The sequence below is a fragment of the Fulmarus glacialis genome, unplaced genomic scaffold (assembly GCF_000690835.1).
Source record: "Fulmarus glacialis isolate BGI_N327 unplaced genomic scaffold, ASM69083v1 scaffold43134, whole genome shotgun sequence".
NCBI lineage: Eukaryota > Metazoa > Chordata > Aves > Procellariiformes > Procellariidae > Fulmarus > Fulmarus glacialis.
The window spans coordinates 4,204-28,323 of record NW_009208233.1 but is presented as its reverse complement, the minus strand read 5'-3'; the positions used below and the strand labels follow the sequence as shown (position 1 = coordinate 28,323).

The 24,120-nt window shown below is 38.9% G+C and overlaps 1 protein-coding gene across 1 annotated transcript in view; it reads right to left on the bottom strand.

Moving 5' to 3' along the window:
* Positions 1–5,947: 5,947 nt before the first annotated feature.
* The window catches only part of POP1 (processing of precursor 1, ribonuclease P/MRP subunit (S. cerevisiae)), a gene marked incomplete at its 5' end in the record, with an annotated part of 19,872 nt that continues 1,699 nt past the window's right edge, over positions 5,948–24,120 (bottom strand). The window contains 12 exons of the mRNA XM_009576403.1: positions 5,948–6,613; positions 7,436–7,768; positions 8,610–8,764; positions 9,680–9,871; positions 11,241–11,356; positions 17,636–17,755; positions 18,724–18,835; positions 19,626–19,719; positions 19,850–20,100; positions 20,713–20,888; positions 21,204–21,291; positions 21,852–22,100. Of these exons, the coding sequence (XP_009574698.1) occupies positions 5,956–6,613; positions 7,436–7,768; positions 8,610–8,764; positions 9,680–9,871; positions 11,241–11,356; positions 17,636–17,755; positions 18,724–18,835; positions 19,626–19,719; positions 19,850–20,100; positions 20,713–20,888; positions 21,204–21,291; positions 21,852–22,100 (2,544 nt within the window). The remainder of the gene's footprint in view (positions 6,614–7,435; positions 7,769–8,609; positions 8,765–9,679; positions 9,872–11,240; positions 11,357–17,635; positions 17,756–18,723; positions 18,836–19,625; positions 19,720–19,849; positions 20,101–20,712; positions 20,889–21,203; positions 21,292–21,851; positions 22,101–24,120) is intronic.

Here is a 24,120-nt window from a genome sequence, read left to right as displayed (position 1 = left end):
ACGTTGGTGAGCTTTACACCAGCGTGTTGTACAACAAAAAGGGATTGACTGCATATGATGTGAGAACCAAGCCTTCAGGCGAGGAATTGCTTTTTTTCTGGATATTTCTGCTTTTGTTGGACAATTCAAAAAGGAATAAAACTAGCCTTCTGCATAACCTAAAAAGGAAGGTTGTTTTGGGTTTTTTTTCTTTCTTTTTTTTTTTTTGCAAATGAACCCAGAATGCCAGGATCGGGATCTCTCAGCTGTTTGTTAGACTCGCCCTTCCTTCTCCAACATCGAAGGACTCCAGAGCTTCGCCATCAGCACGGGAAGGACGGGCTTCCACGGCTTTTGACAGAGGGTGCTGTCACGTTGGTCCAGAAGCAATTTCGAAGCGGTTGTGTTCTGACGCTCCCGCGCCTGTCTCAGCTGGCGGCTGCTGGACGTGCGCAGGCGGGTTGGGCGCTGCCCTGGAAACCTCCCCGGTCCCAGCATCAGGTTTGGAGACACTTGAGGGGCTACAGAAAACTGCAGTTTTGGGGTTGCCTTTTTAGAAGTTGTGCCACTGTGTGCTACCTAGAAGCATAAAAGTGGATTCTTAAAGACACTAATAGAAACTACAGCTAATTTCTTTAAAAATAATTTACTCTAACGCTTACAAATTGTTAACGGCTCAAAATACAGTAGCTCAGTGAAAGTCTTAAAAGGACTAATGGAAACTACAATTCATTCTCTTTTAAGACTTTCCCCGGACTACTATTTTATTGATGCCCTAACGTTTATTTTCATCTGCTTCTCTTTGAAAAAAAATCTGGTTACAGTTCTTAGCCAATTTCATACGTTTTTGAGATTTCATTTGAAACCCCCTTGATATATTTGCCAACTAATTTACAAGAATTATTGCGTTGTAAAAATATTCAGAAAACCTGGATGCAATTGATTCCTGTGAGACATTTTGTCTTACAGGAAAATAAATTATCTATCGTTAACCCTTTAATCTCTGCTGGCCTTATCAAAACCACTTCCACATGCATCTTAAAAAAAAAAAAAATTGAAAATCATTGTGTTAAGCAACTGCCAATCTGGAAAGTGTATTTTTAATTGCAGATTTACAATTTGTTCTTCTGTGCACGAACTCTGGATTTTTTGGAGTGCTAAGGAAAAGTAACAGACTCTGATGCATGTGGTTCCTCTTTCTTACCCAACCCAACCCATTCTGAGCAACTGGCTTCTCCCATGGGTGAAGCTGCCTTGGGTGACACCTGGTACAACCCGGGTAAAACTTTTCAGAAGTACACGTGTGGTATTTATAATTAATTACAACTGTAGACACATAGGATTCGTCACTAGAGCCATAGTTAAAATAACTGGGGTGTCTCAAGTGGGAAGGAGGAGGTAGCTTATTTCTGAGGTGGCATTTAATCTCATTTTAACTCAAGTTTTGCCTGTCCAAGTTTTCCAAGTTTGCTTTCACTTCATCCTTTTGCTAAGAGACCAAAAAAAAAAAAAAAAAAAGAAGAAGAAAAGAGCCTTTTTGATATTACCCAATGTGAAAAAAAGAACAAAACAAGAAATTAAGAGAAGTGATGTGTGAGAGTGAGCCCTGATGGGCACACGGGTTTTCAGATGCATGAGCTCTCCCTTCCATCACAACCATTGTATTCTTTTTAAAAGAAAACTTTTTCTGGGCTAAGAAACAGGTTGCTGAGAGAACGGCTGAGCTGAAACAAACAGCCTTTCTCATCCTGGCTATTTATTTGATCTTGAGATGAAATGAAATATTGAATCGCACCATCCTTTCTAGAAATTACAGCAAATCCTCACATATTTGGATCATGAAATTTGAGCCACTCTCTTCCTTCAGACTGCTTTTTCATTCTCTGCTTTACTCTTGCTGTGTCCTGGATGTCTTTTTGATTTCTGTTTCTTAAGAATCAGGCTTAGCTGTGCAAGGCTGTCAGATTAGCAGCACTGCTCTAAGCCCATGATGAAAAGACAGCTAAAATATGTCAAGCAAGCTGATGCTGGTACATGTTATGCACATCTTGGGGCATCAAAAAAAAAAAAAAAAAATTCTGTGTAGCCATTTTTCTTACTATAGAAGAAACTGTATTTCTTCAGGAAAAGACCCCATGCAATAAATGAAAGCTGTGTTTTGTCTATTCTGTTCTTTTGTCACCCCACCTACTTGGCAAACTACTTTGAACTCATTAATTTTATTTTGTCCAGGGTCAAGCAGGCTCTGACTTTCAAAGCTGCCTCAAAATGGTTTCAGCCCATCTCCTCTGTTCTTTCCCAGAGTTCTCATTATTCAGTACAAGTTTACTTGCTCTTGCAGGGATTTGGCGAGACCAGTGTTCACAAAGAACTTTAATATAGTGGAATTGAATTTGCAAGAGGTAAACTGTCGGTGCTATTTAGATCATTGACCTCTGGGAAGAGCATTTAGAAGCATGGGACTTTGGGGGCCTTGGGGTTGGGTTTTTTTGCATGTTATATTTTTGGAAAATAAAACAATGCTATTGCTTTTCTGTTTTTCTCAATCTTAGCGCTTCAGAAACCTGCCTTTGGTAGTTTACTCCCCCGAGCCCTGTTCCCACTACCTACCTCACGTGGACATGTGAATGGATCAGGCTTGACTTATTGGGCTCTTCCAGATTTAGAGCACTGAAAGAAAACTGTCATGCTGCATTTGACTGCCTTCTGTCTGTGTATGCCATGATCCCCCAAGGCTTCCACCTCCATCAAGAGGTCTGTCGGCCTGCCAGTTATTTTCCCAGATTTGTTTCAACAACCCCAGCTGCCTTTCTGCCAGGTAACTTCTTCCATTACTTATGTGCTGCTAAACAAGCCGATTGCCCTGCACGTCTTAAACACACAACAATCTGGCCAGGGTCCCACCTCACCTCATTCCACAGAGTAATCACCACCCTCTTCTGCAACCTCATTTTCTGGATTTGCAATGGTAAAGAATGCGCATCTCAGAGCCACGAGACCCTCAGCTTGGTAGGTCTATCGGTCACTGCGCCTGTCTTAACACAGCTGGCAACTACCATGTAAGTCATGGTTCAGGCTGAGAAAAGACCCTTCAGCAGGTGAGTCTCAAGTACAGCATTTATTCAGCTGCTCTTAGGGAGCCGTAGGAAGAGCTACAGGAGCAGCACAGTAACATTCGAGCTCTTCACAGTGCTACAGATAATGCCAGAATTGCCTTCTGTACTTCAAATCAGCTTCCAAAAGCTCTTGTCAAGCAAGGAATGAAAGCTAAGGGTTCGTGCTGGCATCCATTTTGAGAAAGTTATCAGGAGAAGAGCATGGGAGCCGGAGAGCTTGTGAGAGTTTTTTTTCACTGAGCGAGAGCTTCCTGGGTTCCCAAAAATGCTCATGTATCGGAGCCCACGGGAGCTGATCCAGATGCTCTGGGGTAGTTAACCAACGGGTAGTAACTGCAGTAAGATACAGCCCCAAAACAGATGTGTGCTGCAAACTACACCTGATTCAACATGATAAACACAGACATACTGTCCAGCTGATGCACTGATAACACAGGTTTAATTAGCCACAGTTTGATTATCTGGTGTTGACATGGTTTTTATGACTAAGTCACCCTTGAGACACTCAGAATCTGGAAATCCCAACCACAGATAAAAATTTCCTTGCAGCTACATAAAGTCACAGTATTTTTCTGAAAAACTTTGGCTGAGAGCATTTTTGAGCATTTTTAACTTATCGGGCTCGCAGTGCATTTTACAAGGAGAGTGAAATCTTAAGGCATAAATCATTGACTTAAAGGAAAACAACTGTGTAACAATATTACAAGATACACAGAACAGGATGCTCTTGGATTCCAGTTTCTGTCCATTGGCTCACCAGAGAGAAGGATCATAAATCAGAAATAGAGAATGGAAATCAAAGAAAAGTAACAGGAAGTGTCAAAATGAAAACCTGGCAGAAATTACCAACAGGAGGAAAAGAAAAAAGACTCCAGATGTTTTTTAAAAAAATAAAAACCTGGGAAAGATTCAGCGAACAAAAGATCTACAAGCAGAAAAGAAAAAAATGATAGCTTGGGCGGGGGGCTTCTTCTCTTTCTTTCTCACATGCAAGCCAGGTCTAGTGAGGCAAGAAAGTATCTATCTACTAAGAAGATGAGGGAGGCGAACTGGGGGAAAAACCATATAAACATCACCTCCTCTCCTTTCTTCCCATGAAGCACAGGTCTGGAAACTCTGATCCTAGAAATATTTCAATCAGGCTCACAATTCAAAAGGTTCATTAAATCCAGGATTATTACCATGAGAGAACTTGACCAGAGCAGCCAGGCTGTAATGTTTAAGGGGCTCCTCACTCGCACATACCTACAGGCTGCAGCGCTCACAGTCGCACAGCGAGGAGCGTGTGAATCCCAGCCCTGTGCAGCATCAAGCATTTTCCTCTGGGGCCATCTGCCGGCTTTTGCGCAGATGCTTCTTGGGACCTTTCTGGGACAATGATTGCTTTATCAGGTGCACTGAAGGTGAGCGATGCTGGAGCCATTAGGCATGCTTTCTCATGCAGCTGTAGTCCAAGCTGTGCTGGAGGCTGCATCTTCCGTCCCACATGCCCCCGTAACTCCAACTGGCACGCGATTCTTAAATCGGTCTTCTGAAGACTCAAAAAAAAAAAATCCAGCTCCACTTTCCATACTTCCCTTGCAAACAGAGATGTTCTCTCCCCTCCCCCATGTGTGTGCCACCTTTAATCCAACAATGGCCCTACATTTTAATAATTGTGAAGGTAAGGTTCCTCCAACAAACAACTCCAACAACATTAATCTATTTGCCTAAGACTTTTTCAAACAAAACCATGAATGAGGGAATTAATTTGCAGACTGATATTTAGAAAGACTAAGTAATTAACTGATCCATATTTAATTTCTTAAAGAATCAAGCTTAGTCAGTAGACTCCTGAATCAAGAATAGATTAGATTTTTATTTGTACATGATCATTTCAGAGTAATTTTACCAACTGGCATATATTTTTACCATGCTGCTACCGAACTACTGTGTATTACTGTAAACTCATTTTCAAGCTGCTTAACTCAAGAATGGCTAGAAGCTTAAGGCTATCATTAAAAAAAACCCCAACAAAACACCAAAACCAACCAACCAACCCACACTGCCCCAGTCAAATCAAACACCCTTTCCCCTCATCCCTCCTCCATACAAAAATAACCTCGTGTTTTAAGGAACCAAAATATCCCCTATTATTAACGGGAAAAAAAAAACCACAACGCTGACCCACCAACAGCAATTTGCATCTGAAAGGCTTACTACCTTTTAAAAGACTGAGTTTTCTCTCTCAGAAGAGAGAGAGAGACTGAGATGCATTCCAATTTAAGAGCTCCAGTTGCTATAATTCAAAATTATATAGCTGGGCTATATTTTATTTGCATTTCATTTAAGCACAGAGCTTTTCCACCAAAGTACGTACCCTTCTGCTTTCTTAATAAATTTGTCTACTTAGCTCTGTTCCACTGCAGCCACATGCATTCAGACACGAAGAACTGGGAAAACCGACTTGCTATGTACACTGGTCCAGATAGCATGCACTTACATGTGAACAAATGCACTGGAAAGTTACAATCCATCTGACCAAAAGATTTCTGGAAAGAAAATAATGATTTTCTGTGTATTGTTCCAGCATCCGCTGCTCTGAGGTGAAAAATGAACAATACGCTTCTTTAGAGATAAAGATCATGATGATGGATGCATTACTGTCAGAAATCTTGAGCAATGCAGACATCAAAAGTAATATTAGGTCTGTTTATGCATTAGTTATTTTCATGAATAATACTACAAAGCTTTTTAATTATTTCATAATCCTCAAGATGATGTTGGGGCTCAGAATCACTTCAAATCTGAAACATATCAGAAAGGCCACAGAACAGACATTCTTTGGTATTTTTGGCATTCTGCTGCATTGCAATGATACTTAAACCTCAATATTAAGTCTTGCAAATCTGTACTGTAAAGATGCTGGAGTTCTTAACAAAACAAGCCCTTTTTTATCTGCTGGCTGGTTGTGTAACATATAAAGTAACCCTGTCAAGCTAACAAAACCCAGTGCTTCTCCACAGCCCGCAGCCAATGAAAAATCCCCTCGAGTGACATATCCCAAGAGAGTTCTGGAGCAGTGGGAAGTAACATCTGGGAGAGCATCTGACCAAAGACCAAGAATGAGGTCTTCATGCTCCTCAGTGGTTTCTTTATCTGGAACGCTCGGGGAGTCACTTTCTAGAGCCTTATCTTTTTTCTTCTTCTTCTTCTTCTCCTCTTTTAGCTTCTGTACCTTGTGCTTGAATATGTCACGATGTTTGGGTTCTTGAGGACCACAGAAGAGTTTGTCTTTGCTTAGATGCAGCAAGTCATCTTCTGTTGGGATGCAAATCATGGCATGTAATTCAGGGTTCCCCTTTCTCAAGAGAGACAAGTTGACCCATACAAGAGCCCTTGGATAGTTCATCAAGATTGGCAAAAAGATATCTTCAGTCATTTCCTTCTGTCCCAGTCGAGAAATAAGGCGGACTCGCCGATCTTTTCCAGCAGTGGGATAGCACCAGGCTGATAACTGCATTAGTAGTTTCTCGCTCCTATTAAAAATTTTATAAAATAAACATCAAGGATAGTTATTAACAAGTAGTACAACAAAAATCCAGTGCCCTGCATATTTGCATGATTAAAAAAAGCCCTGGGGCTTTCTGCAACCTTCCAAGCTGGTATTTGTACCACTCTGAGCACAAAAAGAACATGGGTGAGTGGAATTAATGTGTGAGGCTATTTCTTCAGAAGGAGATATTACTTGTTAAAACCCCCAAAACTTTTTAAATCACAAATGCCCTAAAACCTTCAGTGACATTAAGGCAGTCCAGAACTGCCAATGTTTTGTTCCCCTGATAACTACACAAAAATGAAAGACCTGCATTCAGACACTTTCCAAACACTGTTGCTGCCCTCCTGCGTTGCACTGGAATGCAGGGGATTCTCTATTTTCATTATAGACCTTATTAAGTAGTGCAAGAACCACCTGTGATGATGTATGAGAAAAGAGAATGCAAGCTGATTTACACAGCACCAGTTTTAAAATCACAAATATGAGCCTCTAAAAGGTTCATCCACCTGGAAGCAGACAGAATATGCCAACTCCAAGAACACACTAAACTCAAAAGAGTGTTAAATTTAAGATAATTTAAGAAATTTACTTCAACTAGTCACCAAGTTTGCTGGGGAAAAGCAGGAGAAAGACTTCCACTCAACAGCAAATTCTGATCCACAACAAAACTATTTAATCTCCTCACTGTATTTGGATTGAATAGTTCTCTCATCTTAATAATCAACGCTGAGCTCTTCCTTTCCCCAATTCAGTAATTCCCAATAAAGAAATAACACCTCACGTGTGTATCATTTTGACATACCTGAGAACAATAAAGTCACTTGTTGCCATAGTTTCATCTCTCTCACCAAAATCTTGGGTTCCTGTCTTTAGAACACCTTCAGAGCTTGTTATTTCCATGGTCTCCTCTACCTCATCAGTCTCAGGGGAAGCTTCTTTGACCACTTCTGCTTTGGGGTCACAAAAGCTGTGCCCTTCAGTTGCACAGCCCTCAGGGTGTGGGGAAGAAGGATGTACAAATCCTCCCGAAGCTTTCATTCTTCCTTCCCAGTTCTTCGTCAGCTGCCCCCAAGGACAGACAAAAGGGGACAGAGTGCCCAGCTTGACGTAATTTGCCCTTTTTGCAGGTGGACGTCTAAATGATAAATCAAGTAGGTAAGAATATTTGTTTCCTGGGCCCTTATTCAGTCCCTAGCACTTCAAAAGGCTAACTGTCTATTTTGTCCTGCTGGTCTAATGATGTTTTCTGTTTTCAAACCCAAGTATTTAGAACAGAAAGTTAACTGTGCATTCCCTTTGTAATTCCATTGAGCAAGAATTTTAAAGTTATACTTCTAGACAACACTGCCACCCTTTCAGCCCTTTCTATACCCTTTCAGCCATGCTGGATATTTCTGTCTACTGTGACTGACACCACCACCTTCTCCTCTAAATTTCTCCTACTTCCCCCTCCCAGCTGGAACAGGAGCCAACACCAGTTGGTGCAGAGGACACTTACAGCTACCCCATACTCATGGTTAAGAGTTCTGTGTTTACTATAGTGAAAATGAAGGCAAACTTCAGAATACCTAGTGTTTAAAAAGCAGACATTGAAATATACCTCTTCATTCACTTCATTCTATAACACTTAGTACATACTTTGATACTCTGCCTTTGCCTTCTCCTACCTCCTCCCTCAGTTGCTGCTAAGGGAGCTTGAAATAGCTTTGTTTATTTTATTGTTATGCAGCCTTGTTACAGCCTTATAACTGAGCATAGCTCTGGGAATAGGTTTTAGTTAATTTATATGCACTGTTTAGCAGTGCTTTTCTGTTAAATACATCTAAGATTCTCTTCTTTTTTATAATATTAGGATTTAAAACACTAGTGAAAGATCTAAAGTCCAAGTCTAAATGAACACAACAGATAATTAAGGGAATATTTTAAGCAGCATTAATTTTTTTCATTCTTGCAATCAATTTTGAAGTTAACATTACCGTTTGAATTTTTCAAGAAGACTGGTTTCCAGTTCTTTGGCAAACTGCATTCCCGCCTGGCAGTCTGGGAAATCATTTGGAGTGTAAGGTGTTCTTTGATATTCAGAATGCTTTGAAGCCTCTTGCAAGCCACCGACTCGTACCCCTCGATATATCTGTTATAAAAAACAAAACCCCAAAAAAGCGATGTTTGTACTGATTCTGGGTTCCTAACTGAAAATAACCCATTAATGCTCCAGAAGCTACTGCCTTAGAAAAGGGAAAGTCTATCACTTTAGCTTTCAAAAAAAACCCCCAAAAACTTAAGTATGGTTTTCACAGTTCTAGATTCACACAGTTCATTTCAACAAAAACGTTAGTCATGATCTTTAAATTTAATTCTGAAAAACTATCAACAAAACTGAAGAGAATTTCACAGGTTCTGATGTTGTACGTTGCAAAGAATGTCACATTACTTTGACAAAGTCACTGCCCAATTTATTTTAACTGTACAATAGGTATCACTGCAATTCATCCCCCTGCACATTCAAAAGCGTAAATGTAACTGCAGAAAGACATTAAAACTGCCATCTAAACATTCAAAGCAGGATGCTCCAAACAGCATCAGAGAAGTATTCAAGCTTAACTCAAACTTTGTGTTTCAAGCTCTCTCCCAAATCAGAGGCAACCAATTTGTTGACAGAGTGGTGGAGATAGCCAAACTGGAAATGGATTAGCAGCAGGTACCAAATGATTTCTCTTTAGAGACATATGCCCTTAGAAACACAAAACCGAAGAGCTATAGCATCAGCTTTCTCTCCTTATTCCCCACTGTGATTTCCTGCTTTAGACTGCCATGTGGGCACAGTTATACCCAACAGAAGATATGGAAAGCTATTGTTTATTTTTAAGATTTTAAGACCAAGCCTCTGTCATCAACCAGTTCATACACCCTTTTTTAACATGGGATTTTGATCCTGTAATTGTGAATTGGTTACACAATGTGAAGTATACTCTCTAAAACTGATTATTTTGAATCAAATTATATAATTTGTCATATTTATTTGCAATTTGCAATGAAAGTCACTTACAAAAGGAATCCAGAAAGCCATGCCCCAGCCCTTTGGGAGATAGAGATCCCAGCCACTCCCCCATCCTGGTCGATCTTCTCCAGCCATTTTCCCTGGCTGCTGCACCAACAGTATGGGAATCTTAGATTCACAAGGACCCAAATCAAGGTGTGATCCAGGTACCAGTAATTGAGCTCTCATATGGTTTAAATCCTGAGAAGGAGGAGACATTTCCCACAAGTTAGTAACCATTTTTCCCTCTTCTAGATATCCTTCTGAGATACAGAGAGGAGGTGAGCTTATAACTAGGAAAAATGTACTAGTAATATGCTACACATTTGAACTGACCTTCATCGAGGCATAAAAAGTGTTTCTAGAAAAAAGTATTAAGCACCCTTTTTCTCCCCTTCTTACTTCCACAGACCTTGATGGAGGGCAGGTACTGAAACTCAGAGCAAAAACGTACAGTACAGATGAAGGAGGAAAAACAAGTATTGCAGCTTGATATTTATAGATTTGTGCACAAGACTAGACCGAACAGGTGCTTTCAGCCAGTCTGTCAATACACAGAGCAAATCTGAACTACATCCAGGGAGATGGGAAGAACATTTGGTCACGTAACAGTTTCATATAAAGCATGCTGGCACCAAGGCTTTGTCAATCACCAGTTGTTATATTTCATTGTACCACATTAAGAATACATTTATAAAAAAACAGACCATCAGACTGCCTCTTCACATGTCCCTTCTGCATCAGCTATTTTATAAGGTAAACATTATATTCACAACAGCATGAAGAACAGTCATATACAAAAAGATTGTGCTGATAACTGTCATGCGCTAGTGTAGTATTTTGTAAGTACTCTGCTTTTTTTACACTATGGCAGCCAATTTGAAAGAGCACAAAACTAATTTTCATAAAGAGAATATTTAGAGAGATGTTTCTGCCATACAAATATTTTCTCTTTTTGATTACAACAGTGCTGAAAGTTTATCACCTCTTGTGACTAAATCACCATTTTACCCACGCATTTTATGGGTTGCTCCTCCATTGCCAATGGAAATGTCAAGATAGGAGTTTTCAAACCTCCAACAGCACATTTAAAGCTATCTGCAAATCGCAGGTATTGCCCAGAACGCCCACAACACAGTGTGCTACAGTTCAGAACCAGAGGGATTTATTTCCTCCCAACTTCTGTGATTCTTTTGTCAGGAGAATTGTCCCGGTTATGACTGAGGAGTGAATGGCCAGAGTCTCTCTGTGCCACTTCATCCCTTTTATCTGCTGCACATGAGTCAAGGTGATGTATGAAAATCCAATTCCAAACCCTTCTGATAAATAAACCTACAACTATTTAGTCCTGTAGACAATCCAATAAAGCTTTCTTTTAATTGAATCATGAACAATGGTTGTGCAAGAACATTTCACAAAGGCTATAAAATAAACACTTCAACTCAGCAACTGGATACTATGACATTAAGAAACTACTGCTCTTAGACTTATACAAGCTTCAAGAGTCTCACTCTATGGACTCTATGGATCATTAGCCATTTTCTCCATGGCAATCCACCTTCTTAGTTACCTGCTCTGAGATTTTATTTTCAGTGACGTTCTTACAGATGTCCTGGTCCCAGATAAAGCTGTGAGCACAGTCTACAGGTACACCTTCCAGGTACAGCTGCCTAACTTTATCATTATCTACAAAAGAAGAGAACCTTCAAACAAAATTCAAACAAATTTTGTGGCTTGAGTATCAAATTACCAGAACCACTCCACTATCATAAGTACAATGAACAGATAACTAAGTAAACAGACTATTAAAAGCTTAACAAGTATCACTGCTTCTGCAATATCTTACTATCACATGTTTTTCCAAATACAAAATATGAAATAAACTGTTAGTTTTACAAGCATTAACCTGGCATTCTCTTACAAATAGGCATTTCTTATTACAAATGACATCACCTTTGGCAATGTAAATTACATCTTTAGCATGCCACCTTTAATATTCTGGAATCTGGCTTCACAGGCAGAGTGTGAAGCTCAACAAGTTTGGTGAAAATCAGAAAAAGCAACATTACAAATCCTGAAATAAGTCTGCCTAAGTAAACTTGTAAGAGAAGCGAGGATGACCTTTAAGAAATGTACATACAGGAAATATTTTTATGGATATGACTAGTATGCAACTACTTATTTAGCACTAGCTTCCCACTCTGGATCTTTTCAGGTTCTGCACTTCAAGGAAGCGACTATTCTTTGCTTATGTCTGCACAGACCAACAGTTGTGTGCGTTACTGAAGATAAATAACACTTCTAGCTTTAAAACTGATCATTCAGGTATTAAATAACCTCTCTCTTCTTCAGCTCGTCAATCTAACCAAAGCAGAGAAAATGTATACCTACCTTTAGTGATCTATGGATTAAAAGCCTTCAGTGTACAGTATGTAATGCATGCTGATCCATATTTTAAGTAAAATAATTCTTACCAATAAACAATACGATGAACCTATTAATAGTTCTGTGACTAAAACTTACAGGGACTGTGCTCATTTTGTCATCTACAAGGTCTTACATATTAAAGGAATATAATATGTTGGGTTTTGTTTTGTTTTTTATATCACTTTAGTCTTTCAAAAGAAGATTCAGCTAATTTTTCCAGTTAATGTTGACAAAGACTTTGAGCACAGAAGATATGGGTTATTCAGTGGTACTAACAATAAAATAGGTACTGCCAAACATAATTGCAACAATTATTTATTTAAAACCTATAATCTTTAAGATGTCCCCATTATTAAGAGTTGCAAAATCCTTCGAAAGAAATATTAAATACGGCAGCACTCCTGACAGTTTGATGGTGTTATTAAGCTGATGCTTGCTATGCATTCTTGCTGATGAGTTACACTTACGTGAGAGGAAAAAATACTAAAGAAATTATCGGATTAGGGTGACATTCCTTCAAATTAAGAACGATACAACTAAAAAGGAAATCCTTGCCAGTTCCCTGACAATTAAGCCAGAAGAATTCCTTCTCAGACCAAAAATTAAGGACAGGAACCTGAGCTCAATACTCCTAGAGACAAAGCACATTCTGTCTGGAGATACAGCAAATATCAATGCCTCAAAGGAAGGAGAAAAACACAGCAACAAAACTGTGTGTAATGGTGGTGGGGAATTCCTTCCTGACTTACAGATAACCAAGGGGGAAGGGCACATAATTACAAGCAAACATAAGGTAAGGAAAGTGACTGTTCCATCTTCTGTACAGTCGTGAACACCAGAATCTCTTTATGTTAAATTATTTCAACTTGTTCTAGTTCCTTCAACTGTAAATTATTCACTGTAACTTTCTCTGAATTTTTTTTAACCACTTCTTTCTATTACCACAGTTTAGGCAGCCTATCCCTGTCATATTCTTGGAGTTCTTTACAATTCCTATATCCTATAATGGCATGAGTATTTTTTTTTTCTACTTTAGAAAGCCCTTTTAAGTCAGTCTCTTTCCATCACCACAGTCCATCCAATATCCCCCTCACCACCCTAAAATATCCTTCTCTAACTTGGTACATTCTTTCTCCTTGATCCCCACTGAAATTGGAGAATTTAATCTCTCTGCTAAACATACTATAATTCAAATCATAATCCCAAATTCTCACACCAGTTCTCTTTATTTCTTACCTCTCTCCTGTTTTCTTCAGTCCACATTTTAAGATTGCTGGGGAAATAACCCTACTGATGTATAAGTTGCTGATGATAGTGGAAGTAAGATGTTAGAGCTAGTATAGGAAATACGGAGTTGTATTACCAAGCGCACAAAGTTCAGCAACAATCAGCACATTATCTACTTCTGCTGGTGTCAATGGTTGGTGCTTAGACAATACAGGCAGATAGAGGAAAGTTTTGTTCCATTTCAAGCTGTTGTTCTGATTTGTGTAGCTGATTATCTTAACAGTCTTAGAAGACAGGCCTAAGAGTAAGAGTGCTTCTATTTGAAATTTTTCCTTCCCTCTGTGAGGAAAGAGCAGAAAAAGCAAAAATATAAGCACTGCTAGGGAGCAGTTTCAGAGCCATATATACCTAGAGGTATGTGGTACCAGGACAACTGATGCCAGATACCTAAACCTCTGCAAGAGGTGCGCTTACAGGCAAGGACTCAGACTCTGTGTCTGCAGAAGGAATTTTAGCTCACTTATCTTTCATGATGCATTCTCCTTCTATGCATCTCATTCACTATTGTTTAAAAGCTCCACCATACTCCATGTTTAGCAGTTTTTAAGGCAGTGGAATTTGTATTCTCCCATAGAAGACAGTAAAAGCATATCAAAATGTCGGAAGCATACTTTAAAACAGAGAAAAGAACAGCACTAATTTGCAGCCATATAAGCACTGACTGCTTACTGGGAGTCTTGACTTCCAGAAGGCATAAACCTGCTGAGAAGGCAGTGAAAAGTAATTTATTCACAAACTTTCTCTCCCCCAGCCTGAAGAAATGAGGACAGTTCTTTGACTAAATCTCATCAGCATGTGTCTATAACACAGAGCTTGCACACATGCATATGCATTCAGGAGTGAGAGTAACTGGGAAAGAATGAAATTACCTTTGATTTGTTAGCATGTCACTCACAAACATATCTTAGAACAGCATTTTGAAAAAAAAAGGGATATGGACAGATGTGTATCATTTCACAGATTGCATGTATGACAATCCACAGGCAAAGATGATGGCTGTAACTTACCTAAACTATTCACTCATTTGACAAACAATGCATCTTTAGATTAGTAAAGAAAATCAGTTAGCTTTTATACAACGTTAAAGAACAAGAGAGGCTAAAGCACATACAGAATCTGCTAACATACACAATGCCATTTCAATCTTAAATAGTATTCCTTCCTTTTTTTGGTTAAACAAATTGCCCTTCAAAAAATTGAAGAGGAGGATAGTCTCCATTCCTAGGTCACTCTTGGCAAAAGAACCAGTAGAATGAGGGGACAGAACTGGTTGGAAAAATGCTGGCAAAAGTGCTAAATCAAACTAGAATAATCTTTGGCAACATGTTGCTTTTGATTAAATTCTTGCTGGATATTTCTGTAATCTGACTCCAAGTATGGCCAATAACAGGGTCCTGGGGAAGAGTACAACACTAGAATCAGTATGTAGCTTCCTCACTCTGCCAATTCCTAGCCACTTGTGGCTTATAGACTTCTTCAGTTAGAGGTGATCCTTTTGCACTGAGTGGCCTTCAATAGGTTCTCCTGCATATATTTAACTGATTTTTTAACTCCTGCAAACGTGCCAGGCAATCAAGGCTTATAAGAAAAAGGAATAAATCTAATTGGTGTATAGAGGCAGTGAAATATGCAACAAGACTCCACGCTCCAAGGAGATTACAAACTAAGCTGATAGAATTCAGGAAGGTCTTATAATGGGTCCTGAAACAGCAAATAGTGGCAAGAAAGCATGATGCTTGCATAGAGAGAACAGATTAGGCACAAAAGGCATTCTGCACAATAACTGATTATGTCTAGGCTTCCTTTTATTAATACGTATGCAACTTCACTTTTTCTTTCAAAACCACCAAGAATTAAATGCACTTGAATGCCTTCCCCTGATTAGAAAATTATAAAAGTATCTGAGCTTAACCTAACATGGATTAATTTTCTAGAAGTATTTAAAAAATGTAACTTCTCTGCTTTTAACTACTTGAACAAGGAGACACATTAAGGCAGAGATATAGCACAGGTAGTAGCTATCACATAGCCAACTACAAAATTAGGTTAGGAACAACAGTCTTTGGAGAGTAACAATAGCCTCTCTTTCCAACTAACACCTAGGAATAGTCAATGAGGGAGACAGGGGAGTGGCAGTTAGACCTCAGTCTTGAGTTTCTCAGGTAGGAGAGATGAACTACCATGCCATAGGATTCCCCCACTGCACATGTAAAAGGTATGCAGGAGATTGTGAATGATCCATTAACTCCTCCCACACAAAGTTAGGAAGTTACTCAGGTGGGAAACATGGAATTGAACCATTAGTCCCCCATATTCTCTCCTTAAGAGTTTCTTGTAGGAGGGCTGGTCTCTCCTTTCCTACTCCCTTACCATGATATCCTTTTGATTTTCTACTAGAAGACAGCTGTATTGTATGTCTTCTTTCATCATTCTGCCTACTCAACTTATTTAGTAGTGGCGAGCTTGTGTAACATCAAGTCCTTTAGCAGGTATTAGAAGGTATCATGCACTTTACCTTTCCTTGCTAGCTGATCAAGGACCTTCTCCCGCTCCTGACTAAAAGTCAGAGAGGGCAGATGCAGTTTTAAGTTCATGATGAAACAAAAAACCACTCAGAAAGGAACCAGAAAGCAACACCAGATTTTCTGAACGTTTGTTGTTTAAAAGATTTTTTGCAAGTGAAGGATAACCCCAAGTAGAAAGATCTTGAAGATGGCCATTTCTAGCCAGCCAAAGGAAAAAAGGCATAGGTATCTTCTTCCTCTTGACTCCCTATCTTACATCATTACCTCTTTACTATGGCCCTCCTTCCTGAGGGACAACCAGCTCTGGCAGTGGGAGAGAAACTACTATGAGACATTTCCCACGCCTAGATGCCTTCTGCTGATCTTGCCTTCTTGAACATATCTTCACAGACATGACAAGCAAAATGAAGGGAGCCGAATTACTTCTTGCAGTTGCAACTCCTCTACCAGTTCAAACCAGTATCTGTAAACAAGTGCTCAGGAAGGAACCAAAGTCATGCTGCAGCATTTCCAAGAGGAACATTAATGATGAGAAAGTTAGCTGAGCAGAACTAATTAACAGGAGAAAGGGTATTCTAGATACAGAGGGCAGAATAGGAGGATGTAAGAAAATACAAATAACAGAGTGTTGTGCAGAGAACTAAAAGACAGTAACTGAAATAGGTGTTCAACCCGATTTAGGAAGGAACCAAAGTCATGCTGCAGCATTTCCAAGAGGAACATTAATGATGAGAAAGTTAGCTGAGCAGAACTAATTAACAGGAGAAAGGGTATTCTAGATACAGAGGGCAGAATAGGAGGATGTAAGAAAATACAAATAACAGAGTGTTGTGCAGAGAACTAAAAGACAGTAACTGAAATAGGTGTTCAACCCGATTTAAGTGAAAGGTAAGGCTAGATTATTCTAGCATCTTGCAAACACACCACCAAGGAAATGAAGTATTTTCAAGTGTCTGGAACCTTCAACTTGTCCTACTTGCTACTGTTTGCTAGCTGGCTATTATGTTTCTCATATTAGGTGAGGCAGTCTGCGTCCAGTCAACCTAATTGGAAATACCTACACAGCACTGTACACAAATCCCGTTGTATACTGTATATGCTCTTGCACATTTTCCAAGGACATTCAAATCCAAATGAATTTGAATTTTGCACTGAAATGTTGTGTAAGTCAGCACTGAAATAAAAGCTTTAGAAGTTACGCTTGCATCTTTCATTTTTTAACATAACCAACATCTTGGACATCTGAAATGCTAATCTTGCAATGGTAATTTTTCTTTTTTTTCAGTGGAATTGCAACTTTCATCATTGTAGGACTACAAACCAGAAACAGCAGATATCTTCTTGGAGAGATAAACAGTGTCAGGAAGACCAAACACCAAGCAGAAACTTACTAAGTAGCTTTTAGCACCTGGTTGGCCTTGCCAGGATTCGAACCTGGATCATCTGTATGGTCAGACAGAGGCTTCCACTGAGCACAAGACCAGCTTTGGTGCATGTCCCTCCCTCACAATTGCTGTTCTAAAACCTATGCAACTTTCAAGCTGTCTCTGTTCTGCCAGGAGCTGTGGAAAGGGAAAGGAAACATTCTGAAATCGAATGCTAGAGGAAAACAGCAAGAGACAATCAGTAGAAGATGATAGTAAATGAAAACAAAAGTGTAGAGAGAAACTGAATCTCTTGCCTTTGGCAGTTCCAGGAGAAGCATAATATAAGCAAGGCATTTTACCTTGGTATTTTTCAAAGTCTGGCATGGCTTTTGTCTTCTTTTTTGGCAAATTGACTCGAGGATCTCCAACAGTGAGGCCCAGTATTGTACCTGGTGGCATTTCTGATGGTGAACTTATCCCTTTAAAAATACACAGATGAACACTGCCATGAAACCACCAATTAAGTTGTGATCTTTTTCTGCACTACTATGTTGCACATTTTTGCCTGCAGGGATGTGACACCACTGTAAGCCAGAGAAGCAACCCAGAGTACTCAATTTAACATGTTTTGAAAACTCACCAATGCTTGTTAAATGTCCAATAACAAAAGACGATAATAGCACCGTAAGACTTAGTTTGCAATTACATTGATGCTTAGCATAGAAGTGAGGTCACTCTCACAACTTACAGACTCAATTCATCCTTTGCATTTGACACATCTCTTAAAGAACAAACAACCTTTGTTTTATACTTGTCTTCCAGAGAAAGGAAATTAAAAAATGTTTTTTAAAAGTTTTACCTCTGCTTAACTGCCTCACATTGGATAGCTTGAGTATAGTGTGAGATCTACCAAAGCCAGTTCCTTACCTGCTTCAGTGCTAGAAAGTGAGGAGATGTTGTTAACTTTATGGTACTTTACAACTCAGCCAAATATACAACTGTTCATTAGAAACAAAAATATATAAAACAAAGTATAATACTTTCACTTTGGGTAGGAGCCTACCATTTTATCTGTGGAGGTATTGTACAACTTATTGCCTTAATTTGGTGTGTATGGGGGAGGAGAGTGAGTGTATACGTCAGACTGTATATCCCACCAGCAATCTCAAATCTAAGTTGATGAAGATAAGAAACAAGATTCAGTTTAGCTCTTAAGAGTTTGGACTACATGGAGGATTAACATTCCCTTAAAAGAAGTTAATGTAACATTTCTCAAATCTTTGACATGCCACGGTAATTACCTAAGCACAAGCTCAAGGGCATCACTCTCTTGATCAAGCGAAAAATAAGCATTTCCAAATTGAAGTCAACTTATTAGCATGCCAGTTTTGACCACTAGAGTTTAAGAGTTTCCCCTTCTTCCCATAGCACCCACATGCCCAAATACCTTCTAATAGCTCAAAGATAGCACTTTGACGTTGATGAAGAGATACTTTTTCAGAGTCCTTGCAGTTTTCCACCCACCAGTTATTCAGTTCTGTCTCTGAATCTGCCATCTCCTGGAAAACAACACATTTAATTAAACTCACGTGGTCATTCAGTATTTTCTATCAGTATGAATTCACTCTCAGTTTGCCTTAATCATTATGGTTGCTTTCTTCCTCTTCAAGTTTCAAACCAAAATAATTTTTTCCTGATGCAGTCTATTCCTATACTCCACCTTACAGTAATCCCCAATAAGCTGTTCAGTTTAACCTGTGTTCCAAAAATAAACAAAGCAATCCACAATGCTTCCTAATTCTGTCATTAATTATCTCTTATAGAAAGCCAGAGATTTCATGGCCTCGTCATGTTTGCTGCAAGAGACAAAAAAAACCCATTAAAACCACAGTGATGCTATGTGCCAAGAGGTGGACAAAATACTAAATCTGGGGAAACTGCATATTTGATTGAAAACACAGACGTTTTCTATACCTTACATGTCTTGCCCTTTAGCTCTAGGTGCTCTAGCTCATTGCTTGAGAAACATGATCTATGGTTTGTCAAAGAGAATATTAATTATTCTGGACCTCTCAGCACAATACATCACTACAGCAGAAACTACATAGCCTGCTCAACCGCACCATTGCCTCTATTTTCTTCCAACCCCCACTTAACATCCAGATAGGGGTTCTTTCTGAGATCAGTCAAGTGGCTCAATATAGAGAAGCTAACAGAGTAGAAATACATAAGTTAGCCTTTATAATAAGTAAGGCTAGCTAGTTTATGATTCTTTCTAGCAAAACAAGCTTGTACATTCTAGAAACCTTATCAAAATTACAGTAATATCCAAACTGCCAATTTCCTTACTGTTTGGAGAGAAGCAGCTTTCAAGGTCTCTGTAAGGACAGAGTGTGATAATGGGCCAATCAGCCGATATCTGAGAATCTCCATAGTTCTATCACTGAAACAGAAGAAAATTGCAGGTGAATGTACAATCGTACAACACAATTTTTTCCCCAGTACTGTTAAGCCAGAATTCAGCTATATTAACTGGTTAAGGGTCACAGTTTCTGACTCTACTATGAACAAACCTGATCACAACGCCAGTAGTCTGCGAGATCCAAGAGTAAGACTGGAGTGGATCTCTAGTGCCATCACCAATTATTTTTTTCACTGGCACAGCTTTTTCTCCCTCTTTATCCTCCTTCTTTCTTTTCTTGCCAAGGCTCAGAACAACATCCATTTGTTTTTCCTCTTGAATTGATGTTGTAATAGGCTCAGGAATATAGATTTCTTCAGGCTCTGAACACTGAAAAACTGCTTTTAACTCTCTCAGCATGTCCTTAAGAAAAATGAAAAGTTTGGATTAGGATGATAAGCAGTGCCATGTAAAGCTTACCTACAGTTTTAAGAATTACACTCTACTATTTTATTTTCCTATATGGATTTAAGGGAATAAACTTCATTCTGCTGAAGTCCAGGGCTTACTATCAAGAGCTGAAAGTAATATTAATGTTGCTAAGAATTTATTCTCACTCAAATTAATGTAAGAAAAATTGCCAGGCACAAAATTTTTTTTTTTTTTAAGTTCATAGCTAAGTATCAGGTTATTATTACCTGTGATGAGACCAAACTTAGCCTGTTGGGGGTGCCAGTGGGAATGATGTGAATCAAGCAACATCATATTGCAAATGTATCCTGAAGCAAGTGACACTAGAAAACTTTTAATAAGCTCAAACACTAAAAAAACCTCAGAGGCATGCTCCTTCAGTACAAGCTTTATAAAAACAAGCTGCAGAATATAAATATTGATAGAGCAGAAACAATCTTCCACTTTTAATTCCTAAAGCCATGTGTTATATCCACTTTTACTACACTTTTCAGAAGGTATCTTCAGCATTAAAAATGTACAATGCATAAAGAAAACAGAGTTCAACTATAAAGAACAAAATACCTGTTTGAGAGCTGGATGCGTCCAGATCCACAACTGTCTGTTTTCAGACCCATCCCTGGGTTTCCAAATAAATGTAACAGGACCAAGCATATCCTCAGGATAGCGATCTGCTCTGTAAAGATTCAGGGAACCCTCGAATTTTCCAGACAGACAACAAGCCTCTTCAAATGTTAATCCTAAAGAAGATGATACTTATTGAAAACCAAAATAATCTCTTGCTTAAAAAAGAAAAAATTGAAATTCAGTCCGGCTGCTGGGACAGTATCAAAGAAAGAACACGTATCACAATTAGTTTATTAATAAACAACTGAAAACAAGAATGTCTAGTCCTAGTATAAGACATTTTAATTATGTTTTTCAACCAAAATCACAACTCAGTATCAATTCTGTTACTACTATTGAGATAGGTAGAATAGTAAAAAAGGAAAAGGATGGGTCATCCTTCAGGCTATTCAGAAACTTAACTTTATTTTGAACTATATAAAATTTACCTGTGTCAATGCTACATATTCGAGCAAGTTGCTTCAGAAGCTCATTCTCTTTACCAGTCAACTCCAGGCAACAATAATATGATAAGTCCTGAAACAAAAGGATAGTGGTAAAGTGAGAATAACTCTTGAAAGTGAGCCTGGCAAGGAAGGACCAGACAGAGCTTCACAATTTACACTGAAGTAGTAATTTTTCATTCACTAAAATTTGTGTCAAAGAGAAATGAGTTTTCTTTTTTAACTTAAAATTGTTAGTTATAGGAGAGCTGTCAGGCACTTCTCATTTGAGGGCCAACCTGCCTCTCAAACCAACAGACCAAAAATGACATGGAACAAAGCTCCTGTCTTCAATAGCATCCTGCTCAGGAAGATGATGCAGGGATTCACTGAGTCTCTTAGCTCTTGAGAAGACTGAAGATGCAGTATTTCGGTCACAGTTACCATAAGGCTCTTCTAAAGGTTCATCTTGTTCTCTCTGACACTCACCACCCTTCATTACAATTATGAAATCACTCATTTCATACTTAGCAGTTATTAACAGCTGACACAACAGTAGTTCAAAAAGACATAAATATTCATTATAACTGAGGAGTTGATTCACCTTGGCAAAATAATGAAGAAAACAAATAAAAAAAGATGTAAATGTAGTACCTGAAGAAGGCAGTGTTTTGTCATGGCTCGGTAACAAGCCCTGTAGCTCTTCTCTGTAGGGCTATCTCCTAAACAGTATCCCCATTTCTTTACCATATGAAATCTCTTTGCATGCCAAATATGCGTTTCCAGCCAAATATTCTTTCTTTGCCTGCGATTAAACTCTGCTACCAAATTTATGTGGCGCCTTCTAGCTTTGCGGCATTTAGTCTTTGACTGTTCTTTTCTCTGATGTACAGCTTTCTCTGCCTGTTTTTAAAAGAGAGGATATTGAAGTAAATCTCAAAAGGACAAACTTCTGTAGAAGAAAAAGGCTGACATATATCAGCATACAAGAGCACTAGCACTAAGTTATTCTGATGTTAGTTCTCCATAATTCTTGTGGCTAACTAACACTTTGAAACTTTATACATAAGCCCCATCCACACAAATGCATCAAAGTTTGATTGGAACCCACAGATAAACCAAAATCCCCACACATTCAGAAAACTTACCAGTGAACAGTAAGATCTGCTACTTCCTGCGTGAAGGTTTTGCCCAGCATCAATATATCCACACGAACAAATGAATGTGACATTAGGAACACCTGGAGATTTGAGCTCATACAGAAGCGGTATGGACTCTCAGACTGCGAGGTAGGACCCTAAGGATTCTACAATGTGTAGAAGCGAACAAGAAAGGACTGTGGTGATGTCTTGACCAAATTCTTGATAAATAGCCAGGTCCGAATTATTATGGGTGAACGCATGGCCGACTCTCTCAATCAATGTTTGATTTGTCTTTTTGCGAAGAGAAGGGGTAGAAAGAAATAGCGACTATAAGACACCCAAAAAGATTCTTAGGATGTCCTTTGTAAGCTCACCAAGGAATAGCTGACAACAGACCACTGGTTATAAGAATAGCAAAGCAATGTGAATGCTAGAAGATCACTGCCAAGAGCACAGAAAACACTGAAGCAACCCATGACATCAAAATAGAAATGCACAAAAAAATAAAATATGTTGCCATCAGACCCATCATTCCAACCACAGAGTAGGCAATATAAGCCACTGGATCAATGGTATGTGACTGATTGGTTCAGAAAGACAAGTAGAGAAAAGGGATGTGGTATTGTAGATGAAAAATGTATGTCTCTTAAGTTTTTGAAGAGATAATCATAGAATCATAGAATCATTAAGGTTGGAAAAGACCTCTAAGATCATCAAGTCCAACCATCAACTCAACACTATCATGCCCACTAAACCATGTCCCTAAGCGCCTCATCTACACGTCTTTTAAATACTTCCAGGGATGGTGACTCCACCACTTCCCTGGGCAGCCTGTTCCAAGGCCTGACCACTCTTTCAGTAAAGAAATTTTTTCCTAATGTCCAGTCTGAACCTCCCTTGGCGCAACTTGAGGCGATTTCCTCTCATCCTAAAGAGATGGTCCTTTAAGAGATGGTCCAGGTAAATGTTTGAATGAAAATGGTCATGATAAAGGATCTAAGAAAAAGGAAGAAAATGCAGCAGAATCAGAACAGTTAACTTTGAAGAAGCAGACTTCAAATACTGAAAAGTAATAGGCAGAACCTTTACAGAGGGAAATAGCTCAGGGGACACGACAAGCTGCAAGAAAACATGAAACATATAATTACAGCAAAACACCTGAGCAGAAAAAACATAGCAGAAGAAATACAGCTGCACCAGGGCCAATTAAATAATCTCAAAAATCCAAGAATCATACAAGGAGTGGAAACAATAAGTGTGAGTATGTACAGAGAAGTTAGAAAGGCTATCATGTGAAAGGAGTTAAAAAAGCAAGACACAAAAGAACCAAGAATAAACATTAAAAAAATCTAGACTTAACAAGGATAGAACACATAACTAACTATGCAAAATAGTCCATGCCTTCTTCCTTCAGTTCTCAGAAAACAGGCCAAATTGCATCTCTTGTCATGACTAACAAAGCAAAAAGAATGCCAACCAGAGCAGTAAAAGAAGAGATACAGCTTAAAACATGCCCTAAGGAACATTGTGGAAGTACCCGAAGCAATTTCTGAATCATGAACAATTATCTTCAGGAACTCAGGGTGGAGGGGGTAAGGTCTCAAAGGTAAAAAAGACAATGCAAGGGAAAAAAGACTGCAAGAAATACGTTAATCAGTCAACCTTAATACACAGAAAACTTGCCAAGCAAACTCACTTCATCACTTTAAGAAGTGTCTAGAGGCAATAAAAGTGATCAATGCCAAGCATCAGACAGATCATTTTACAATAAAATCCTGCTG